The sequence below is a fragment of the Heterodontus francisci genome, chromosome 1 (genome assembly GCF_036365525.1).
Source record: "Heterodontus francisci isolate sHetFra1 chromosome 1, sHetFra1.hap1, whole genome shotgun sequence".
Taxonomy (NCBI): Eukaryota; Metazoa; Chordata; class Chondrichthyes; order Heterodontiformes; family Heterodontidae; genus Heterodontus; species Heterodontus francisci.
The window spans coordinates 183,344,694-183,364,890 of record NC_090371.1 but is presented as its reverse complement, the minus strand read 5'-3'; the positions used below and the strand labels follow the sequence as shown (position 1 = coordinate 183,364,890).

At 43.1% G+C, this 20,197-nt stretch overlaps 1 protein-coding gene across 1 annotated transcript; it reads right to left on the bottom strand.

The window, feature by feature from the left end:
- Nucleotides 1-5,117: 5,117 nt before the first annotated feature.
- Nucleotides 5,118-10,489, bottom strand: fabp2 (fatty acid binding protein 2, intestinal). Its single transcript, XM_068017351.1, has 4 exons — nt 10,350-10,489; nt 9,439-9,611; nt 9,106-9,213; nt 5,118-5,467 (listed from the first exon to the last, which is right to left on the bottom strand). Exons 1-4 carry the CDS (start codon nt 10,414-10,416, stop codon nt 5,417-5,419), a joined length of 399 nt encoding a protein of 132 aa, XP_067873452.1. The 5' UTR covers nt 10,417-10,489; the 3' UTR covers nt 5,118-5,416.
- Nucleotides 10,490-20,197: the final 9,708 nt, after the last annotated feature.

Genomic DNA, 20,197 nt, shown 5'->3' with positions numbered 1-20,197 from the left:
ATTAATTTTGTCACCTTGGCTGCATGTCTGTTTGACAGTGGGCAGATAAGGTATGCATTAGAATGCTTCATCAGCCTTGGTGACAGCCACCAAATGATCTTGCAGAATCCTGACATCTGGCTTGTACATGTGTTCGGATGCATGGTGTGAAAGCTACTCCAGAGAATGAGAGATGGCGATGCATGTATACAATGAGTGTGATACATCTTTTGAAATGTCATTAAATCTGCACTGTCTCCTGCAGGATAGATGCACTTAAAACCAGCGGGAGTGAGCAAAGACAGGTGAAGATGTTTCTGATATTAGAGTTCTGTCAGCAGCTAAGGAGGAGGCAGCACAGATAGTGAGGGAGGAGGGAACGAGATCTGTTGCTGATGGCGAGGCAGGTTTCAAGGCATAAGGATGAAGTTTCCACAATAGTCTAGTAGCCATATGTGAACGCCAAAGGAATGCGAGTGAAAATGTCGCTGTCATGTAGAACTGATACTGAATGTTCCTCTGTTTTGTCTCCACTGCAGGTGCCTGCCCTCAACCGACGGAACGACATGAGCGCCTGCAATCCGCCTCTGGGGATGAAGATGCTGATGTCGCAGAGGGTGTACTGTCACCTGCCCCTTCTTCCAACTCCACCAATGCAGATACACACACAACGTCTGTGGGGGTGGGTGGGGGTTCAAGAATAGAAGGAGGGTCACAATCTTGTGACACGACACAGCCATATCTCAGCAGCTGATGGACCATGTGCCAGCCGGGACCCCTGACAAGTGGAAGAGTACTGGTACCAGGCCCGTGCTCAGCCCCAGGCTCATGATGATCCTCTGTTTGTTGCTGCGAGAAGTTTGCTAGATGTGCAGCAAACCCATGGGGAACACATGTCGGATGTCATGCATGGTCTTGCTCGTGTCATTGAGGAGTCCATGCAAGCCATGATGTTCTGCCATATCCCATGCATTTGATCGTATGGCTTCTTCAGTCGAGTGTCTGGTGAGCTCTGTGGTGAGACTGGTTGAGCACTCGAGCCATATGCATTCTGATCTGCACTTCATTGCTTTATCCATGGTCTCAATGCAGCAGAGTCTAAGCAAGAGGGGAACAAGGAACCTGGACCTTCCTCCTGGTGCCCCTTCCCCTCAGGGAGACAGGCAGATGCCATTGTGCACCCAGATGGAGGAGGAGCGCATGCCGTCTCCTCCTCCTGCCCCCCGACATTGATCCCCTCACCTCTGGCAGGTGAACACATGGGGGATACTCTATGCACCAGCGCTGCAGAGCCCCAGTAGGATGGAGCAATCAAGGCCCCGTGCCTCCAGAGGATGTCCATCACTGTCATCCACAGGAATGGGGCAGTGCACTGAGCAGACTGCCTCCACCTCAGCCCCTGATGTCGGGGTTGCATCTAGACATCATGGTAGGAAGAGAAAAGGGAAGCAATTATGAACAATAAGGTGGCATGGGTGATGTAAATATTGTACATAATGCAAGGAATGTTATAAATATATTTATTTGTTTCAATTTTTGATGCACTCTCCTAAGTCATTCCATTAGTTGCAGATGAGAAGGCAAAAGTTTTTGCAGGCCTGTGTCTGGCACCCATTGATGCTTGCAAACATTTTATTTAACAGTCCAGTGTGATTTAATCCTTGACTTTGGAGCCTTCAGTCTGCAATAATGGCGATTTTTTGCTTCAACATTTGTCGCTCGTTTCTTTACCACTGTGCCTTCCACTTTCAGTTCTGTGGTCACTCCCTTACATTAGTTGCAAAGATGCTGTTGCAGGTCCCTCGTTGCCTATAAACGACTAGATATGCCTCTCACATCAAAGTGCTGCAAAGTTGCAGCATCCTCTGTGTAAGGGTCTCAGCGTTGATGCAGGACGCTATTTCCATGGAGACACATGTCCCTTTCAATGAAGGTGATAGTAGACAGGCTGTTAGGCACATCTCCAATGCAGGTTAACTTGATTATGTCAAAGAGCCCTCCTTTTACATTGCAGCTATGAATAAGAACACTGGTGGACAACAACATATGTAGATTATTTTCTTTCCATCTATCCAAATAGACTTCATCAAGTGATTCAATGTTGGCTGTAACATTAAAATATAAGGTTCTCTCTGATGTCCTTTGCACATCTCTCCATGGCCCTTATATATGTAATGACGTCATTTGCTTTGCTGTCTCCTCCTCACGCTCTGAATAGTCATTGCCATCTAACTGCTGTGTCTCCTGTTACGCTGCATGCAAATTGTGATCACATCTAATTGCCAGGTTGTGCAATGCACAGCAGAGAACGATTAATTGTGAGAGTCTGTGTGGTGCGTACTCAAGAGCCCCTCCAAACTATTCAAGGCAGCAGAATCGCATTTTGAACATGCCAATGATCAGCTTGATGGTGGCTCTGGTGGATGAGTGAGCAGCATTGTGCTGATCTTCAGCTGCGCTTTGAGGATGTTGCGCTGGTATCATTAACCATGGCCAAATGGGGTAGTCCTTGTCTCCCAGGATGCAGCTGTCAAATTCTACTGTTTCATCAAATATTTCTCTCAACTGTAAATTAAGTGAAATATAAAAATTTGGACAAGTTGGGTGAGTAGGCAAATGCATGGCAGATGCAGTATAACATGGATAAATGAGGTTACCTACTTTGGTTGTAAAAACAGAAAGGCAGATTATTATCTGAATGGTGATAGATTAGGAAAGGGGGAGGTGCAACGGGACATGGGTGAGTTTGTACATCAGTCGCTGAAAGCAAGCATTCAGGTGCAATAAGCAATTAGGAAGGTGAATGGTGTGTTGGCCTTCATTGCAATAGGATTTGAGTACAGGAGCAAGGATGTTTTACTGCAGTTATACAGGGCCTTGGTGAGACCACATCTGGAGTATTGTGTGCAGTTTTGATCTCCTTATCTGAGGAAGGATGTCCTTGCCTCGGAGGGAGTGCAAAGAAGATTTACTAGGCTGATTCCTGGGATAGCAGGATTGACGTGAGGAGAGATTGGGTCGACTAGGCCTATATTCACTACAGTTTAGAAGAATGAGAAGGGATCTCATAGAAACCTATAAAATTCTAACAGGACTAGACAGGCTAGATGCAGGGAGGATGTTCCCAATGGCTGGGGAGCCCAGAACCAGGGGTCACAGTTTCAGGATACGGGGTATGCCATTTAGAACCGAGATGAGGAGAAATTTCTTCACTCAGAGGGTGGTGAACCTATGGAATTCTCTACCGCAGAAGGCAGTGGAGGCCAAGTCATTAAATATATTCAAGAAGGAGATAGATATATTTCTTAAGGCCAAAGGGATCAAGGGATATGGGAAAAAAACGGGAACAGGATACTGAATTAGACGATCGGCCATGATCTTTTTTGAATGGTGGAGCAGGCCCAAAGGGCCGAATGGCCTACTCCTGCTCCTATTTTCTTTGTTTCTATGTTTAGTCCTGTCACCATTCAATTGCCAACTCTCACCCTTGAACCTGCAAGAATCCACCTCAATATAGTTACAGATTCCCCATCCCCTCGAATACCCAACCCTAAGTCTCGACCTTCCCCCCTACCATATACAATTGCCCCCGTGACTGTGACCGTACCTTCTGCCAGCCAGTACCCTGATGTGGGCACACAGGACTCTGACAATGACAGTGATTCCCCCCTCCTTTTAGGCCCGTCATGATCATCAGTTTTCTGACAGAAACACATCAACCCCCTCTAACGGCACACAGCTAGCCTCATCATCAAAATCTGCTCCGACTGGATGCTGCCCTCCTCCCTCCTCTGCTCCTCCACACAACTGAGACCTCACCCTTCCCTCCCCAATTACCCTCCCCTGCTCCTCCATGCACCTGCGAACACACCCTATCCTCCCCAACTACACTCCCCTGCTCCTCCATGCAACCAAGACCCCACCCTGTCCTGCCCCCCTCCCTGCTCTGCTCCTCCATGCTCCTGATCACCCCACCCTGTCCTGCCCCCCACTCCCTCCCCGGCTCCTCCACGCTCCCTATCACCCCACCCTGTCCTGCCCCCCTCCCTCCCTTGCTCCTCCGTGCTCCCGATCACCTCACCCTGTCATGTCCCCTCTCTCCCTTGCTCCTCCATGAACCCCCAACCCCCACACCCCTGCTGGTGCCGAGCCTGGAGCTAAACATCCACTCCGATGTTGGCCTTCCTTGTGCCAATGAGTTGAAGGTTTGAAACCACTGACTTCAGACACAACTGCACAAAGCCAACTGCTGTACGCCACGTTCAAACAAATGTAAACTGGGAGGCACAGGAATACCGCTTGCCACTAACCTAATCTGGCAGGTAGGACTTAATTTGAACTATGTGTAGGGTAATGAGTATTCATGGTAGGGAAATATATGCAAAGCTGCTATCTGCCACAGCGCAGGGAGAGCTGCAGACCGCCGCAAACACGCCTATGACTTAATTGCGATAAAAAAAACTGCTGTCGGGAAATCCGAGAAAACAACACACGACTAATTAAATCACCCTGGACTTCACCAAAGCCACTCTTGCAGGGTCCATAAAATTCCCCTCATCATCTTTGTTGTAGGTGATCCCTGGGGCTGGCTTCCCTGTCTCCAGCCCATAATGGCATGGACTACTTCAGGACAAACCACTCTTGGAGGGGGGACCGCAGACAGGTGTTAGACACCTGCAAAAGACCTAACATCTGCTTCAGATGTAGGCAATGGATGGCTCTTGTTTGTCCTTCCTCAATATGGTGGGTAATGCACTTATATCCCAAAACATATGCATGCCCTCAGGCACCGTTTTGAGGCCTTCGTTGTCGAAGTAACATCCAAAAACGGGTTGCTGAACCAATTTCTAGGTCTGTACTCCTGCAATTTTATTAGCAGTTGTTAATTGAAAAGAAAAGCAGCCATCTTTCATGAAATGGAGACCAAAAATGACTCAGCTCAGCATATAGAGTAACATCAGCAGGAAAATGCAATAAATGAAGGAAAAAATGTATGGTTTAACACAACAGTGTGATCATGATTTGGGAAATGTCTTCTCATAGATTTTAACTATATTGTGAGAAGCATTTGTTGTAATTGTGGTACATGAAACACTTCAAACAACAATGATAAACAATCACCATCACCTTTTAGCAATATAGAAAAGTTTAATTTCTTGTTGGAAAATAAACAAACTCACTTCAACCTGTACAATTTAGTGCTTACATCTCTTGAGGTGAATTAATGGAGGAGCATGAATCAATATTGCTAAGTTCAGAACTTAGAGGTCAGCTTTTTTTTTGCTTGAGATATTACATGGGCCAGACCATGACAATGACATTACAAATACATTTAAGCACTAAAGATATTTAAAAATGAAAGAAGATGCAGAGCTGCCAGGATTATTACTCGAGGATTTTCAGAGATTCATTGCAACGATGACACAAGAACAGGTTCCTATTCCTTTTTGAAAATTCTCTTGGCATCAACCCCTTCATACGAGTAAGTCTGTAAGAGATTTCATAGAAGTTATTGCACCGGGTTTAATGCTGAGTTTACTTTTCAGCGCACATTGGGCTTATTGTTGTGAACTGTTCTACGCTATTGGTAATACTAGCAAAAGAGAATATTTTTTGTTTAGAAATATGTTGCATTTCAAGTTACAGGAAATAATATTTTAAAATATGCTGCAACATTTAAATTTGAAAGGCCTCAAGGGAGTAGAATTGATCATGCTGCCAAATGTTCTGAGGCCTGCCTCAGCCATGTCTCGGTCTCCCCTGAGGTGAGCCTTCTGACATGGGTGGGAATCACACTTGGAGTGCTGAACATGGAAATCCACTTGGGTTAGGGGCAGAGGAATTTAGTAGATGAAAGTCTCACTCCACCCCTGCACCTCCCTAGATTATGACAACAGTGGGTTGGTATTTCAGCTTCCTCCTGAGGTCCCCAGCATCACAGATGCCAGACTTCAGCCTATCCGATTCACTTCACGTGATATCAAGAAATGGCTGAAGACACTGGATACAGCAAAGGCTATGGTTCCGGACAACATTCTGACAATAGTACTGAAGACTTGTGCTACAGAACTAGCCTCACCCCTAGCCAAGCTGTTCCAGTTCAGCTACAACACTGGCATCTACCCGGCAATGTGGAAAATTGCCCAGGTATGTCCTATCCACAAAAAGCAGGGCAAATCCAACCTGGCCAATTACCACCCTATCAGTCTATTCTCGATCATCAACAAAGTGATGGAAGGTGTCGTGAACAGTGCTATCAAGCAGCACTTGCTCAGCAATAATCTGCTCACTGAAGCTCAGTTTGGGTTCTGCCAGGGCTACTCAGCTCCTGACCTCATTACAGTCTTCATCCAAACGTGGACAAAAGAGCTGAACTCAAGAGGTGAAGTAAGAGTGAACGTCCTTGACATCAAGGCAGCATTTGACCAAGTATGGCATCAAGGAGCCCTAGCAAAATTGGAGTCAATGGGAATCAGAGGGAAAACTCTCCGCTGGTTGCAGTCATACATAGCACAAAGGAAAATGATTTTGGTTGTTGGAGGTCAATCATCTCAGTCCCAGGACATCACTGCAGGAGTTCCTCAGGGTAGTGTCCTAGGCCCAACCATCTTCAGCTGTTCCATCAATGACCTTCCCTCCATGATAAGGTCAGAAGTGGGGATGTTCACTGATGGTTGCACAATGTTCAGCACCATTCACGACTTCTCAGATACTGAAGTAGCTCATGTCGAGATGCAAAATGACCTGGACAACATCCAGGCTTGGGATGATAAGTGGCAAGTAACATTGACACCATACATGTGCCAGGCATTGATCATCTCAAACAAGAAGGAATCTAACCATCTCCCCTTGACGTTCAATGGCATTACCATCGCTGAATTCCCCACTATCAACATTCCAGGGGTTACCATTGATCAGAAACTGAACTGGACATAAATACTGTGCCTACAAGAGCAGGACAGAGGCTACAAATTCTGCAGCGAGTATCTCACCTCCTGTCTCCCCAGTGCTTGTCTACCATCTACAAGGCACAAGTCAGGAGTCTGATGGAATACTCTCCACTTGCCTGGATGGGTGCAGCTCCAACAACACTCAGAAGCTCGATATCATCCAGGACAAAGCAGCCCACTTGATTGGCATCCTATCCAGTACCTATAACATTTGCACCCTACATCGCCGACACAGTGGCAGCTATGTGTACCATCTACAAGATGCACTACAGCATCTCACCAAGGCTCCTTTGGCAGCACCTACCAAACCCACAACCTCTACCATCTAGAAGGACAAGGGCAACAGATGCATGGGAACCCCTATCATGGAAGTGTTTTTTTTTCTCTCTTGAAAGACTAAAGGGGGTCTGTGTGCCTTTAAGACTGAGAGCAGTTTTTATATTCTCTGGGAACAGTGTGTGTGAGCTACAAGCCTGTTCCTAAGCAACAGCAAGAGAAATGAGGTCACAGGCCGTATTGTATCACTTTGACTGTGTGTAATGACTGGCTAGGACTGGTTTGATCTGGCAGACCAGTGAAGCATGCTCTCCTTGAAGGAAGGATTTGTCTCCCTCTCAGCAGAAAATCTACATTGGCCTAGAGGCTGCATTTCGCCTAAAGAGGAAAAGACCCCTGGAAAGGAATCTTTGCATTTTTGGAGGTAGAAAAATTCCTTTTTACTTCCAGTCTCTAAGAAGTCTCTGCCTCAAGAGTGACTTTCTGTTGCCTTTCGTGTTTTTGGGAGTTCTGGAATTCTCAACAAAGTTTCTACCGATAGCCTGCTAATTCAAAAATCTAAATAGACCTGTTATTATTCTCCTTGTTGAAAGATCTGTGTGATGCCTACTGCAGCCGTGAATGCCTATCCATCACAGACTGTTCATCAAACTCGCCTGGAAACTTCGAGTGGCATCTGACTATTCGACTCTGGGACACCTCACTGATCTGGGAAAGTAACCAACCAGGGCTTACAACCTAGTTGTTTTATTATTCCTAAGAAACAGCTCTAATTTAAAACATCATTTTAAAACTGGTTATTCATTAGTTTTTGAATGTATGTGTGTGTGCGCATGAGGGTTAGGAGGACTAAGAAGTTATAAAGTCTTTTCAGACATAGATTTATCTCAATATTGTTTATGATTTAGTTTATTAATTAAATAGTTAATTTGTTGTTGTCTAAAGATACCTGGTTTGGTGTGTTTTATTCTGGGAGTTAATAAAGTGTTTAATTTGGCTAATTTCCAGTAGGTGGGAAACTTTAATAATATGCTGTGACCTGTGGAGTGCATTACTCCTGCCTCGGCCGTAACACGCTTCACCACCACATTCTCAAGGGCAATTAGGGATGGACAATAAATGCTGGCCTAGCCAGCGATGCCCACATCCATTGAGCGAATAAAATTAAAATTCTGGTGATGTTAAATTTGTCACCTTAAACTCTCAGGACTGATAAATCTTCTAAGCTATTTCTCTTATTAGCACTGAAGTAAAGTGTTAGCTTGAATTAATGGTATTAGTCTTCCCTCTGATTCAGCAGGTTGTGGGTTTAAGTAGCACTATGGGCTTGAGCACGTAATCTAGGTGACACTTCAGTGCGGTAATCAGGGAATGCTGCACTGTCGGAAGTCTATCAGATGAGGCAGAGGTGCCATCTGCCTGTCCAAGCGGATGTGAAAGATCCTATGGCAGTATTCTTTCAGTGTTCTACCCAACATTCATCCCTCATCCAACATTATTAAAAGATGCAATTATTTTCTCATTACTTCATTATTCTTTGTTGTATCTTTCTGTGTGAGATATTGGCTCTTGCATTTGCTGACACAATAATAGTGACAGCACTTCAAAAGTACTTCAATGGTGGTGAAGTGCTTTTAGTTGTTCTGAGGACGTGCTATATAAATACAAATTCTTTCTTGAAGACCTGAAACAATGTGTTTACACAAATTGAAAGAAATAGGGAAAAAGTAAAAAAAAGTTGAAGTTAATGATAATTCTTTTTGCCAGAATTTGAAAACGAATCTTACTTGTTGAGACTATTTATGTGTAAATGTACAAATACCATGGTATCATACACTCAGAGATCAATCATACTTTTACAGATTGTTCTACTATTACTGACAACGAGCAATGAATTTACCTGAACAAGTTCACCACCAACAATTTCCCTTGTGGTCAGAAGCTCCTTGCTATTATCCTTTCTGGTAAACTTTCCAACCAGTTTGTCTCCCTCACAGATCCATGAACCCTAGAGCAAAGAGGTTCATGAATGTTATCTTTCCAGACATTTTATGTGAATTAGCCAATAAAATCATTATAGGGATGCCCAGAGCAGAAGCAATGCTCTTTGAAAAAGGAAAGACCAACAATCAACTTACGTTACTCTCCCCGCTCTTCCCAAGAAATCTTACTAATTACACAGGTTATTTTACTGATCTGTACAGCTGCAATAAAAATTGTTTTTGATTCTTACATTCACTTCTGTTCCATCTGCCAGGCTGTAATCGAACGCTACCCCCAGTGTGAACTCAATCTCTTTTGTGCGGAAGGTGCTGCACTCTTTGACAGTGAATTTATCCCCGTCTTGCTGAATTGTAATCTTCAGCTTATCATGGGCTGCGAGCTTTCTTTTCGCAATATTTACCCCTGAGGATTAAAGTGAGAATTGTACAGTTATTAAATTGAATAGGTAATTTTGGAATATATTTTGCAGCATTTTCTTTCTCATTTGTACTAATGATTATGTATGCTACTAATATTTATAATTCAAATTCGGAGAAGCAGTGAAATATATTTTGAGAAATATGAAGAAAATCAAATTGTTAATGGCAATAGAATCTTACATTTTGGTGCCAAAGTACACAAGAAGATTGTACAGTGATTATGTTAGCATGTTAAATCATGGCATTTAATTTTCAGAATTCAAGTTTATTCAGGCACAATACAAGATCTGAAATCAATTCAGCTGTAAATTGGTTTCTCACAAAGATCCTTTGCATACTGTTAATGAATAAACTAATTTGCCAACAATTGTTTTTTGGCAATTAAGCTCATTAACATTTAGGATTGTTTGTACTCCCAATGATTGGCCTGGCTATCCCTTCTGTTGCTAAAGTACTTTAATGCAGTAGAAAAAAAAAAGTTAAATTAGGATTTTATTATGCATTTAGCAGTCCATAATTTCAAGTAACAGAACAACATATTCTCCTAATGCCAACGTTCTATTAAATACTTTTATTTACTTTTACTATGATAATGGGTTCTTTTTATCTTTTAGTGGCATTTCCTGGAGTACACAATTTTTGCAAATTTAATGCATTATTTCTTGAACTTGTTTACGCATTTACAAACTATATGTTCTTTCATCTTTAATGTCATACTTACCCATCTTTTCCATAAACTTATCATAGTTCTCACTTCTGTCAACCTTCCAGGTACCATTGAAAACCATGTTTGCAACTAGAGTGAGCTCCTCTGACCAGTGTGGAATCTGTTCTCCAATCTCAGCTTTTAAAGCACACAGACTAATCAAAACTAACGTTTTATCAGCAATGATCATGATGTGGCTGGGTAAAGTTCAATTGCTACACGTGACTCCACCAAGGACATTATAATGGGATATTACTTCAGTGTGTTAAAAGTTTAATGGTTTGAATTGAGTCATAATTTTAAAACAAAAAAGTACTAAGTCCAAGTTTGCAATTCTCCAGAAATACTGGCACATTTCTTTTAAATAAATACACTTGGAATTAGTGCTGAATAGCTGGAGTAGATTATGCAACTGTACTGTTTTTATCAGATATTGCCAGCTGCTTATCTCTGTCTGTTATCAATGTGGGATATAAAAGTTGCAGCTATGAAATTAGGGGGCCTTATAATTAATTTAAGGTCATCGGAATAAATGCCTAACTATCATGAAGTGAAATGACTACTTGATGTAAAGTAGTTAAAATAGAGTATTCCATACATGGGGATAAAATTAAGCATTTATGTGGCTTAATTGGCATTGTTGGTGGTACAATTTCTAATGTTTTGATTCTGCCACTCACATTCTGACAAATTACACTGAGATGTTAGTGTAATTTATTCACTTATTTGAACAGAAACACTAATCACTAATAAATATGTTAATGCTTCTGTTAAAATAACAGATGAAGACATTTCCTACTAACATGTTAAGCATTACTCTACTATTATCACATGGTATAATTTCTAGGCTTACATAATTTTGATTTCTTTTATTAAATGAACGTAAAGTTAAATAATATCTTTAACCACCTCACCATGGCTGTCAAAGCATGGTATGCTGGGCAGGCTTCAGCTGCAAGTTCTTGCCCATCTGCCATTAATACTTCTGGACAGTGTACAGAAGCCCTGTTTAGTTGTATTTATGTCATGTGTGCAAAAACTAACTTATCAGTTACAAGTTATTAGGTGTTTTACCTAATATGCTGTTAATTATTAAATGAAACATACTGCTAGGACTGAGGTGGGAGGAGTGCACTGTATTTTCTTGTTCCACTTCTCCACAGGCCACAACATATATTTAAATATTTACCAGGTTACCGGTACAGTCAATCATATAACCTGGGGCAAATTTTACCAGGCCCCGACATCAGGGATCCCGGAAAATACCTCCGGGAGAGGCCTGCCACTGGTCCCAATGCCGGGAAGGCTCCGCCCCATATTATCAGTGGCGGCGACGCCTCGTGGTGGCCCCCTTGCCACTTGGCGATGGCAACATAATTAAAATATGTTAATGTATTTAAATTAAAGAATTAATACTTATCTCGTCGCGCCGGCCGTCCCCCTCCCATACTACGGTCGGTGGCCGGCATTCCAGCGCCAGCCGACCCCCGAGCACTGAAGAATGATGGAACACTCATGGGGAGGGGGGAGTAGGTAAGGTTTCGGGGTTGGGGGGGGGAACGTGGTGGAGCTGGGAAAACTATTGCAGGAAGGAATTGAAGGTGAAAGGTAATAAACTTTGTGGGGGTGGGGGGAAGGTTGGAATCACAAGATAAGTTTTTTTTTGGGGGGGAGAGGGCAATTAATAATCTTTTTTGCCATTGGGGCTGGGAGAGGGGTTTGAATGTTTTATTAAGTTTTTTACTTCAATTTTGTAATGTATACAACTTTAAAAATTTAAATAAAGTGGAAGGGCTTGAAGCCCTTTAAAAATGGCGCCAGATACCATTGCCGGGGATGAAGCACCCGCCCCCTCCACATCATCGGGGGTGGGGGAGGAAGTCCGCCCTGTCTATTTAAATGAGCTGCCGCGATATTGATCGCGTTGGCTCCACGAAGGGCGGTCAGCATGGGCAGACCGCCATTTTGGAAGCTCGCAGCTGAACTAGTAAAATGCAGCCCTCCATTTTTCTTAGCCCAGAATAAAATACACCAACCAGATTTATTTAATAAACAACAAAATTATCAGTTTATTATAAAACAAAACGTAACCAGTAACAAAGCAAAGCATTAACACACAGATTGAAATATGAAAGTTTCCTTTTTAAAATTCCCCAATTCCACTCACACACACACTGGAAAAAAATAAAGAAATTCTCTCTGGAGAGGTCTGTTCCAAAAAATAAAAAACCAATCAACGAATACTTTGGCCAAATACTTGCTAATTTTTGACAAAAAAAAAGATATGGAAGGAAGTCAGTTGTCCCTTTTATTTGGTCTGGCATCCAAGTATATGGAGAGGGGTCACTGAGATCATTTCAGAAGCAGTCCATTCTGGAGATGTCGAGAATTATTTTAATAGGTTTTCTGGAAGAAATGTGGCATCAGGGTTTTTTGCCAGCATACAGTTGAATAGCAGGATTTTTTTCAGCTTCTCAGGAGGTATGGAGCACCAGGGATTTTAGCTCTCCCTCACTGGATCTTTGTAGGATTTCTTCAAAGAGGTAGAGAAGGAGGTGAGCTGGGTGGTTTCTTTTTTCCTTGGCCGGAAAACACCAATTGTCTTCAAACAGTTTACACAACAACTACATTGAAAACAATATCCAAACCCCAGAGAGTCGACCTCCTGATCTCCATAAACCTCGACATGTGGCTTCTTTGTAACTATTTTTCTCCAGGTCACCAAGGGTTCTGTTGTATACTGAGCCCAAAGCACGTGATTTCCAGCACAAGTGGCTTTCAAACAACATCTCAGGTGTCCTTTCGGTGAACTTGGTAAAAAAGTAACACATCCATGGAATCTTTTCAGTTTTAACACAACTCCTCAAAAAAGTAAAATATTAAAGAAAAATGTAAGCTCTTTCAAAGCAACAAGGTAATTTTATGTAGGCAGGTCATGCCTCCTGGGAGCTGAGTTGAAAGTTATACCTCTTGTGCTTGGAGTGAATAGGTTAGAGTAATGAACAAAACTAACAGCAAACCATTTCTTGAGCTACACACTGGAAAAAAAATGTCATGCCCACCACTAGCAGGTAAAAGGCAATCTAGCACTCAACTTTCATCGATACTTTAAACTATTTCCTGAGATGAAAATGCAAAGTGGAAATTTTTAAGAGTTTTTCTTTCAGAGTCCTTTAACTTAGACTTGGATGCCCATAATTTAGGTGCTTCATTGTTTTGGAGTTATGCCTCTCTGTTGCACTATGGAGCTAAATGGTTGAAAGAAGAGAACTGAAGATATAGTGTAAAGTTATTGTAGATATACTGTCCGTCATCCCTGGAAACTGGTAAATCTACTCTGCACCATCTCAAGGACCCTCACATCCTTCCTAAAGTGTGGTGACCAGAACTGGTTGCAATACTTTTGTTGTGGTCTTCAGAGCTTTATGAAGATTCAGCATAACTTCCTGCCTTTTTTACTCAATACCTGTATTTATGAAGCCCAACATCGCATATGAATTGCTAACTACTCTCAATACATCCTGCCGCCTTCAAAGATCTATGCACATGAACTCTCATGTCCCTCTGTCCATGCACGCTCTTTAGAAATGTGCCATTAAGTCTGTCCCTATTCCTTCTGCTAAAATGTGTCACTTTACATTTCTCTGTATTAAATTCCATCTGCCACTTGTCTGCCCATTCAGCTAGTCTATCCATGTCCTGTTGCAGTTGAATGGTAACATTCTCACTGTCTGCCACACCTCCAGGTTTGGCATCATTGCCAAATTTTGAAATTTTACTCTGTATTCCAACATCCAAGTAATTTATGTACATCAAACAAAGCAATGGTCCTAGCACTAACCCTTGGGAAACACCACTGTCTACCATCCTCCAGTCTGAAGAACAGCCATTTACCACGACTCACTGCTTTATGTCTTTAAGCTAACTTTCTATCTAAACTGACAATGACCATTCTATTCCATGAGCCTCAGTTTTGTTAACCAGCCTTTTATGTGGTGCTTAGTCAAATGCTTTCTTAAAATCCATACAGACAACTTCTATTGAATTCCCATCATTAACTTTCTCTATGACTTCATCAAAAATCAATTAGATTAGTCAAGCATGATCTGTCTTTTACAAATCCATGCTGCCTATGCTTAACTCAGACCTTTCCAAGTGCCTGTTGATTTTTTCCCTTGATTATTGCTTCATAAACCTGACCCACTACTGATGTTAAACTGAGCAGCTTGTCATTACTAGGAACGTCCTTACACCCTTTCTTGAATAAGGGTGCCACATTTGCCACTCTCCAATCCTCTGATACCTCCCCTATATCTAGGGAAGATTTGAAGATTATGGCAAGCCCTTCTGCTATCACCACTCCCACTTCCTTTAGCAACCTGGGATGCAAACCCAAACGACTTATCCACTCTAAACATAGCAAGCCTTTCCAGTACCTCCTGCCAATCAATTTTCACCCCATCCATTATCTCTACCATCTCCACTTCTACTGATATTTTGAAAGCATCCTCTTCCTTAGTAAACACCAATACAAAGTACTCATTAAGTATTCTAGCCTTGCCCTGCGCCTCTAATGTATATCACCCTCTTTGTCCCTAATTGGCCCCACCCCACCTCTGACTACCTGTCTACCATCCTCCAGTCTGAAGAACAGCCATTTACCACGACTCACTGCTTTATGTCTTTAAGCTAACTTTCTATCTAAACTGACAATGACCATTCTATTCCATGAGCCTCAGTTTTGTTAACCAGCCTTTTATGTGGTGCTTAGTCAAATGCTTTCTTAAAATCCATACAGACAACTTCTATTGAATTCCCATCATTAACTTTCTCTATGACTTCATCAAAAATCAATTAGATTAGTCAAGCATGATCTGTCTTTTACAAATCCATGCTGCCTATGCTTAACTCAGACCGGTACATATCGGTAGAAGAATTTTGGATTCCCTTTTATGTTAACTGCCAATCCAATCTTCATATTTTATCTTAGCCAGTCTTATTTTGCTATTCACCTCCCCTCTGAACTGATTGTATATGGCCTGCTTCTTGCTTAAGAATTCACCTGACTTGCATCATACACCTTTTTGTTTCATCATATTCTCCATCTCCCTCGTCATCCAAGGAACCCAGGCTTCCTGGCTTTGGTTCCCCGACCTTGTTAGAATGTACCAAGCAGCCTGTACCTGAAATATCTCCTTCTTAAAGATTACCCATCATTCCATTAGAGTTTTTCTATCAGTCTTTGGTTCCATTTTACCCTGGCTAGATTTCCTCTCATCCCATTGAAGTTAACCCTCTTCCAATTTAGAAGTTCTACTTTAGATTGTTCCTTGTTCTTCTCCATTACTAAGATAAACCTTATGATATGTTCAGCCTTATCCAAGTGTTCCCCCATAGACACTTGGTCCCCAAGGCCCACCTCATTTTCCAGTAACAGATCCAGCAATGTCTCCTTCCTAGTTGGACCAAGAACATACTGATTAAAGAGGTTCTCCCGAACACATTACTGAAATTCCTCCCCTCCCTTCCCTTTACTCTAACACAATTTCAATCAATATTTGGATAATTAAAGTACTCGAATATCATCACTCTATAGTTCTTGCACATCTCTGTGATTTTCCTGAAGATTTGCTCCTCTCTCTCTCTCTCTTAATTAATTTTTGGAGGCTTTTACAATACCCTTTCTTGCTTCTCAACTCTAACCAGATGGATTCCGTCTTTGCCTCTCAAAAACATCCTCTCTTTCCAACAATACAATGTCCTCCCTAATCAGAACTGCCGCTCCACCTCCTTTTTCCCCTTCCTGTCTTTTGTGAACACTTTGTATCATTGAGTATTAAGCACTAGTCCTCACCATTTTTATGCCACATTTCTGTTATTGCTTCTTTTGGGCCTCCTTATCTCGAGAGACAATGGATACGCGCCTGGAGGTGGTCAGTGGTTTGTGAAGCAGCGCCTGGAGTGGCTATAAAGGCCAATTCTGGAGTGACAGGCTCTTCCACAGGTGCTGCAGAGAAATTTGTTTGTTGGGGCTGTTGCACAGTTGGCTCTCCCCTTGCGCCTCTGTCTTTTTTCCTGCCAACTACTAAGTCTCTTCGACTCGCCACAATTTAGCCCTGTCTTTATGGCTGCCCGCCAGCTCTGGCGAATGCTGGCAACTGACTCCCACGACTTGTGATCAATGTCACACGATTTCATGTCGCGTTTGCAGACGTCTTTATAACGGAGACATGGACGGCCGGTGGGTCTGATACCAGTGGCGAGCTCGCTGTACAATGTGTCTTTGGGGATCCTGCCATCTTCCATGCGGCTCACATGGCCAAGCCATCTCAAGCGCCGCTGACTCAGTAGTGTGTATAAGCTGGGGATGTTGGCCGCTTCAAGGACTTCTGTGTTGGAGATATAGTCCTGCCACCTGATGCCAAGTATTCTCCGAAGGCAGCGAAGATGGAATGAATTGAGACGTCGCTCTTGGCTGGCATACGTTGTCCAGGCCTCGCTGCCGTAGAGCAAGGTACTGAGGACACAGGCCTGATACACTCGGACTTTTGTGTTCCTACTACATTGCTACTACATCATATTTCCACATTCACGCCACACAAGTGCCAGGCAATGACCATCTCAAACAAGAGAGAATCTAACCATCTCCCCTTGACATTCAACAGCATTACGATTGCTGAAACCCCCACTATCAACATCTTAGGGGCTACCATTGACCAGAAACTGAACTGGAGTGGTCATATAAATAACATGGCTGGGAATCCTGTGGCAAGTAACTCACTTCCTGACTCCCCAAAGCCTGACAACATCTACAAGGCACAAGTCAGGAGTGTGATGGAATACTCTCCACTTGCCTGGATGGGTGCAGCTCCAATAACACTCAAGAAGCTCCACACCAACCAAGACAAAGCAACTCACTTGATTGGCACCCCGTCCACAAACATTCACTCCCTCCACCACTGACGCACAGTGGCAGCAGTGTGTACCATCTACAGGATGCATTGTAGCAACGCACCAAGGCTACTCAGGCAGCACCTTCCAAACCCGCGACCTCTACCACCTAGAAGGACAAGGGCAGCAGATGCGTGGGAACACCAAGCTCCCCTCCAAGCCACACACCATCCTGACTTGGAACTATGTTGCTGTTCCTTCATTGTCATTGGGTCAAAATCCTGGAACTCCCTTCCTAATAGCACTGTGGGTGTACCCACCCCACACGGACTGCAGCAGTTCAAGAAGGCAGCTCACCAACACCTTCTCATGGGTAATTAGGGATGGGCAATAAATGCTGGCCTGGCCAGTAATGCCCATATCCTATGAAACAAAAAAAATTGCTATTTGTGCTTGTAGCTCACTAACCTTATTCACCAGAATTTGTGTGTTTACATACATGCATTGTAAACCTGTCTTTGTATTTCTCATAGTCCTTCTTAGGCTGCTCCTATCTAATGCAAACCAGCTTAGAACAGCCTAGGCAGAGGCCTAGAAACAAATGCTTTCGGCTGTAGTTAGTACACAGTGTGAAGTGTGTACTTGTTCACTTTGGCCAGAAAAATAGAAAAGCAACATATTATTTAAACAGAGAGAGATTGCAGAACTCTGAGATGCAGAGGGATCTGGGTGTCCTAGTACATGAAACACAAAAAGTTAGCATGCAGTTACAGCAAGTGATTAAGAAGGCAAATGCAATGTTGTCATTTATTGCAAGGGGAATAGAATATAAAAATAGAGATGTTTTGCTACAGTTGTAAAGTGCATTGGTGAGACAAGAAAGGATATAATTGCATTGGAAGCAGTTCAGACAAGGTTCACTCAATTGATTCCTGGGATGAGAGGGTAAACTTAAGAGGAAAGGTTATAGAGTCATACAGCACTGAAACAGGCCCTTTGGCCCACCACGTCTGTGCTGACCATCAACCACCCATTTATACTAATCCTACATTAATCCCAAACACATCCCCACAATTCTCCTACCACCTACCTAAACTATGGGCTATTTACAATGGCCAATTTACCTATCAACCTGCAATTCTTTGGCTGTGGGAGGAAACCAGAGCACCTGGCGAAAACCCACGCGGTCACAGGGAGAACTTGCAAACTCCACACAGGCAGTACCCAGAACTGAACCTGGGTTACTGAAGCTATGAGGCTGCAGTGCTAACCACTGCGCCACTGTGCCACCCCAGGTGGGGCAGGTTGGGCCTGTATTCATTGGAGTTTAGAAGGATGAGCGGTGATCTTATTGAAACATATAAGATCCTGAGGGGACTTGACAGGGTGGATGTTTAAAGGATGTTTCCCCTTACGGGAGAGACTAAAATTAGAGACCACAATTTTAAAACAAGGGGTCTCCCATTTAAGACAGAGATGAGGAGAATTCTTTTCTCTCAGAAGGTTATGGGTCTGTGGAATTCTCCTCCCCAGAGAGCAGTGGTCATTGAATATTTTTAAGGCAGAGACAGACAGATTCTTGACAAACAAGGGAGTCAAAGGGGATTGGAGGTAGGCAGGAAAGTGGAGTTGAGTCCACAAACAGATCAGCCATGATCTTATAGAATGGCGGAGCAGGCTCGAGGGGCTGAATAGCCTACTCCTACTCCTAGTTTGTATGTTCTTATGCACAGCTTCAGGTGGTTGGGAAAAAGGTAGAACGGTGTGATATTCTCACAAAAATTACAAAAAGGAATCCTCTTAGGACAAATAGATATTCCAGAAGACCTTATTAATAAGTTAATCACATGATATTGATGACTTGGTTGATAATATAACATCCAAGCAATTTTTCCTTCAATTTTTGAAGTATCATTAGTAGCTTCTTGAAATGAATTGTCAATTGCAATTCTATAAATTTGAATCTGTTGAGTAATTTAGAAATTGTGCCCTTTGTTCAGTAAATTTCAAGAATTAAAAAATTGGAATATTCTGCATGAGAATCTTATTCATTTTCAGAAGTAATTTGATTGGTCATCAGCTTAAAAACAACGTACTTTGAAATGCAAAGTAAAATACTGCAGATGTTGGAAATCTGAAATAAAAACAGAAAGTGCTGGAAATACTCAGTAGCTTAGAGAGAGAAACAAAGTTAATGGGCAGGTTCTGTGGCTGGGGGTGTGGGGGCGTCGGCCACGGAAACTGATGCTGGGATTGCTGGGTCCGATCTTCCCAGAGGTGGGAATGTTCTGTGGTGGCACCTCCGTCGCACTACGATGGCACCCTCGTTAAAATATTTAAAATGCATCTCTGTATAAATTTCAATGTAATCCGCCGCAATCTTCCCATCTGTCCCTGATCTTGAACTCGACATGGGGCACTCACGTGCCTTCACTTCCTCTTCCATGAGAAGCTGGCATCACCAGGGAGGGGACGGGGTCAACTCTGCATAGTGTGTATAGGTGAGGGGAAGGGGCCAACTCTGCATTCTGTGTATAGATGGGGGGAAGGGGTCATCTCTGCAATCTGTGTACAGATGGGGGGAAGGGGCCAACTCTGCATTCTGTGTAGAGATGGGGGAAGGGGCCAACTCAGCATTCTGTGTATAGCTGGAGGGGAAGGGGTCAACTCTGCATTCTTTGTATAGGTGAGGGGAAGGGGTCAACTCTGCATTCTGTGTGTACATGGGGGGGATGGGGTCAACTCGCATTCCGTGTATAGATGGGGGAGAAGGGGGTCAACACTGCATTCTGTGTATAGATGGAGGGAAGGGGTCAACTCTGCATTCTGTGTATAGATGGGGGGGAAGGGGTCAACTCTGCATTCTGTGTATAGATGGAGGGAAGGGGTCAACTCTGCATTCCGTGTATAGATGGAGGGAAGGGGTCAACTCTGCATTCTGTGTATAGATGGGGGGGAAGGGGTCAACTCTG

Bases quoted from the DNA above. Each gene is read 5' to 3' on its own strand.
- fabp2 (XM_068017351.1), bottom strand. From the start codon at position 10,416: ATGGTTTTCAATGGTACCTGGAAGGTTGACAGAAGTGAGAACTATGAT. The intron at 9,612-10,349 runs GTAAGTATGACA...TTTAATCCTCAG, and splicing joins TAAGTTTATGGAAAAGATGG to GGGTAAATATTGCGAAAAGA. The intron at 9,214-9,438 runs GTAAGAATCAAA...TCTTTGCTCTAG, and splicing joins CAGATGGAACAGAAGTGAAT to GGTTCATGGATCTGTGAGGG.